Source organism: Myxocyprinus asiaticus, chromosome 21 (assembly GCF_019703515.2).
Source record: "Myxocyprinus asiaticus isolate MX2 ecotype Aquarium Trade chromosome 21, UBuf_Myxa_2, whole genome shotgun sequence".
NCBI classification, from domain to species: domain Eukaryota; kingdom Metazoa; phylum Chordata; class Actinopteri; order Cypriniformes; family Catostomidae; genus Myxocyprinus; species Myxocyprinus asiaticus.
In genome coordinates, this window is record NC_059364.1 from 32,096,129 (window position 1) to 32,101,385 (window position 5,257).

General features: G+C 35.3%; 1 protein-coding gene across 1 annotated transcript; it reads left to right on the forward strand.

Moving 5' to 3' along the window:
* Positions 1–2,768: 2,768 nt before the first annotated feature.
* Positions 2,769–3,721, forward strand: LOC127412274 (homeobox protein Nkx-6.2-like). The gene is made up of 3 exons (XM_051648507.1): positions 2,769–3,132; positions 3,229–3,416; positions 3,515–3,721. Exons 1-3 carry the CDS (start codon positions 2,769–2,771, stop codon positions 3,719–3,721), a joined length of 759 nt encoding a protein of 252 aa, XP_051504467.1.
* The last annotated feature ends 1,536 nt before the right edge of the window (positions 3,722–5,257 follow it).

The following is a 5,257-nucleotide window of genomic DNA, read 5'->3' on the forward strand; positions in this document are numbered from 1 at the left end:
TTATGCAGTGTTGTTTCTAAAACAAGATAAATCTAATTGTTCTTATTTTAAGGATTTTTAGATATTTTTACAGGAAAACAATACAAAAATTATTATCAAGAATATGATTTTTGCCCTAATATCAAAGGTCTTACTAGAAAAAAAGAAATTATGATCCAACGTGAATTTTCTTGTTAAAAAAATATGATCGTGCCTGGTAACGTGCATGTAAAATGGCTAGAAATATAATTTTATTTTAGTGTAAAGCTGACAATTTACACAAGGTTTATTTCTATTTCTTCTGCTCCAAACTTACTTCAAACTTACTTCTCTGTCTGCTCGTATGAATGTAACGCATCATAAGAAAGTGTTTCACCGCTGTTCAAACGCTCTTTGGATCACATCATTTATATGTATAAATGTTTTCCATCTGAAAGGACTAAATATTAAATGAAACAAATGACAATAAAATGCAAAGTAATCTCTTCAGTGATCAAAATACTTTTTGAATGTAACTGTATTCTAATTACCAATTATTTAAATTGTAACTGTAGTGGAATACAGTTACTTATATTTTGTATTTTAAATATGTTACATGTATTCCGTTACTCCCCAACCCTGCATCTAATAGACGTCTGGGTGATGTACGTGTTCTGTCAGGGAACTCTTTTCACAGACAGTGATGCATTTCCGCTTCATTAAGAAGCATAAATCTAGCAAATTTTTTTATATTTTCAGTTTATAAAAGTTAAAGTTCTTTTTCTTTTGCTACTGGAGTAAATTGGAACACAATAATAATATTTGTCGTGGTCTCCCATTCACCGCTATAGAAGTTTAGCTTGCTATAATTTACTTTTGTGTTCCAAACCAGGAAATGTGAAAAGAGTCCTCTGATCCATTTTTTTTATTAATCCTGAAAATAGGTAAACACATCCTCCCAAATAATATGGAAGATTACATTAAAATGTACTATTTAATTCTACCAATAATATGTACATTTTGATGGAACACATATTTTTATCTATCATTGTAGCCTGCCACAAATCTGAAAATGGAGCCTGTACATTAATATGCAGATACTGAAGTAAATTGAAGATATTCAAGCAAATATTCTAATATATCAAGGAATATTCTGGGTTCAGTACAAGTTAAGCTTAATTGACAGCATTTGTGGCATAATGTTGATTACCAGAAAAAAAAAAAGACTTGTCTCTCCTTTTCTTTACAAAAAGCAAAAATTGAAGTTACAGTGAGGCATTTACAATGGAAGTGAATGGGGCCAATATATATACATATATAATTTTTTAGGGTTTAAAGGCAGAAATGTGAATTATTAACTCTTACACTTACATTAATTCTTGTATTAACACATGTATTATTTGAGCTGTAATGTTGTTTAAATCATCATTTTTACAGTGATTTTCGGGGTTGTTGACATTACATCCTCATGGCAACGAAGTTGTAAAATTGTCTATAACTTTACACAGAAAAGATTAGTAAGCAATTTTATCACACTAAAATCATGTTAACACTCATATTGTTTATGTCTTGTGGCTATACTTTTTAAATAGTGAGTATTTTAATGTTTACAGATTGGCCCCATTCACTTCCATTGTAAGTGACTCACTGGAACCTCGATTTCTTTTTCTTTCTTTTTTTAAAGAAAAGGTTGGACGAATCTAAATAATTTTTTGTGGTAATCAATATTATGCCAAAAATGCTATTGATTGACCTTAACTTGTAATAAATCCAGAATATTCCTTTAATAAAACTTCTGCTTCAGCAGGACAGAACATTTTCAATATACTAGGCGTTCATTGGAGTTACTCGACCAACACAATGTCAAATCAGCGGGCTCCTCAATTCAAAGTGAGAAAACTGAAGCCCAGGTGCGGCAAATCCCCTCTCCAATTTACTTGCAACACCAAAACTGCCAAAATCACAATTGACATGAGGTGCAATACAGGAACTGGGAACTGATCAATGTGTTTACATGAATTACAGTTGAAGAGATCTGACTATTTTGCCTGCTTTCATTTGACACCTCAAGACTGAAACTGGAAGTGAATTCTGAGATTGTCAGCAACACTTAGGTGTGAGGCTACCTTGGTCTATGGCCTGAATTATGAATTAGTTATCTTACAATGAATCAAATCTTCAAGATAAAGTGATTTACATTTAGGTGACAATCTGGAGTCATAAAGACTCGCTCTCATTGAGCCTACAATATAGGCTGTAATGTGATTAGAGCTGTAGTTTTTTTCTTCATCTTCTTCTTTTGTTTGACCTCTGAAGGGTATTTGTTCTGCCGTGTGGTGCATTCAATGGTATTCTTTGAATGTCAGACATGAAATAAGATGATTTGGGTAACATCAATGCACACTCAAAGGACATTTCTATAGTGCACAGCCATGCAGGAATTTGTAGTAAATCTGGACCTCCTGGCTCTCGGCTCTTGACTCCCTCTCTGTGTTTCTGGGCTACCTCCGGGGGCATGTAGTGGAGAGGGCCATTAGGATATTTGACAATCTCAGCTTGTTACAACTCCATCAGTTAATTGGATCCCTTGTAGCGCTGCTCGTTTGACTCATCTGCCACTTAAAAAGACAAAAGCGCGCTGGGGGTCGTTCACACCTCACGCCTCTGAGCAGGTATAAAAAGAGCCACAGGCTCTCCAAGCGTCACTCCACTCCATTCTTCAGAAGGTTGAGAAACATCTCTGTGGCAGATAACTTTGTTTAAGAAAATATTTTGGTCTTTTTATCACTTTTCCTACTTAAACAGAAGCCATGCAGATGCCTGGACGAGCTCATGAAACTTTTGGACAATCGATGCGTCCACATACAGCTTTTCATCCGGACTATGCTAGTAACGCTTGCCTGTCCACTGCATCAAAACTAAGTACAGGGAAATCCTTCACAATTGATGCACTGCTAGCAAGGCCTGGCCATTTGGAGAGAGATAGGACAAGTCTCATAACCAATCAACTGCCAGTCTCGAGCACTGCGGTTCCATTTGTGGCACAATTGTACTTGCAAATTCCACACTTTTCGTATAACCAGTTCATAATGCATTCACAAACTGAGTATCCTGTTTTCTGCTACCCACCTTACAACTACCAGACAACATGTCATGGAGCTGTGTACGCACAAGGTATGTAATCTATTTTTGACTCATTTAATATGTAGGCTACAAACCACATCAGAGTTTTCATAATGCCCTGACCAATGATTGTTTTGTCATGCGCAGATGCAGTACTGGCAAAAGCAGGAGTGCGTTCTCACTTTAAACACAAAGCAGGAAAATCCAAAAAAATGCGCACTAGTTTTACTAACGAACAGCTGTCCAGACTAGAGAAAGAATTTGCACGGCAGCAATATATGGTTGGCTCAGAGCGCTTGCTCTTGGCCTCTGTTCTCCAGCTCACTGAAGCACAGGTAAATATACTGTACATCAGTTATTAAAATGAGCAAATTAGGTTTTTTACAAAAGTCGAGCAAACAGTAAATAAATGTTTTTTTTTTTTCAACTCCAGGTTAAAGTTTGGTTCCAGAACAGATGCATCAAGTGGAGAAAACAGAGTCTTGAGCAGCAGCAAGCTAAACTAGTCAAACTTGGACTTGCGGTGCAGCCCAAAAGTCCTGGATCTCAGGGCAGAGAGGATGAGGGTGAAGAGGATGAGGAGAGAGATTTCACAGAGTCTGATGTCAACATTGTCATCGACGATTCACTTCAAGATTGAGGATTTCACAGATACTTTTATACAGTGTGTTTTGTACATATTTGGTTTTCTCTAGATGAAACAGTCGACTCTATTTGTACAAATATTTAATTTATAGAAATATATTTAAGGTGTTTCTCTTACACCATTGCTCTTATTATGGTATATTTGTTTTCATTGAAACAGTTGTATATAGACAATATACAGTATTTTAAAAATTGGATGCTCCTTGATTTTTCTCTAAAATTGTAATTGAAACATTTCTGACAATCAATTGTGTGTGAGTTCACAAAAATCAATCACATGTTGAAACTACTGGTTGCAACTAAAATTTTAGAAGGTCACTTACTGATCAAACTTAAAAAAAAGGGGGCTAGAACAATGTACAATACATAGTCTAAAAATTCAGTTGATTGAGTACATTTTGCAGCATATCTTTACATTGATCACAGTATATATATTGGGGGGGGGGGGGGGTTGTTTGGACTTGTTTTTATTATTGGGGAGGCCCCTGCCCCCATATATATATACCATGATCAATGGAAGGGTATGCTGCAAAATGTACTTTAGCATTTGTAAAAATACATTTGCAATGCTTGAAAAATATATCATAGCCTGGCAATGAAGTAATGATCTAACATGTTACTGATAAAATGAATCATAACATGCCATTTATATGAGCAGTTATAAAGATCAGATTTCCAAATCCAAACATAATAGGTTTGTAATAGAAAATATAATGTGCTATGGTTATGTAATATGGAATAATGGATGGGTTTATTTTTGGCAACTGATTTTCCATAAAATTTCATTAGTTTTAGACATTTTGCCATTTATCCAAATAAAATAAATCTAAAGTAGAATAACTCCACCTGCAATTACCTGGAAAACACGTTGTAGAAGACAATGATCTTCACAGACATGATTGCCATAAAAACTGAGGGAATAAGCACTAATAACTAAGCAATTAATACCAAAATGGTTTTGAATACAACAATTCAATAAAGTCTATAATGATACATCAAAGAGCACACCTGCTGTGAAATGGTGAACACAATTAGATAAATTTGGACCAACAGAATTGTGATAAATTTTGTTTGATGTGATAAAGTTGGTTTGTGATGAGTTTGAGAGGACATAAAAAGAGCTTATCTGAGTTCCAAGGGCAGCTGCTGGAGCGAGGTAGTGTGTCTCTCCATTGTAGACAGAGCCTTTTAGGCATGGTTGTGTCTTCTTATTGTCTTTGCTCTGTAGCAGACTAAGACATGCTAAAGCCCATTAGCATGGCGGCTTTGTGCAGTGGCAGACCTAATAGTCTTGATAAGGATGGATTAGAAATTCTGCTCTAAGAACACAATGATTACTAGTTAACAAACTTGTCACAATGTTTCTGTTCCACTCTCTTAATCCAGTTAAGACCTAAAGGCAAGAATACAGAAAGACCAAATCTTCTCAATGAATGATGATTCTATATCAAAATAGCATCAAGTGGTCAAAGACAACAGCAATGAATTTAATGATTGAAACTGGATGCACAAGGCAGTTAAGAGCCTGATG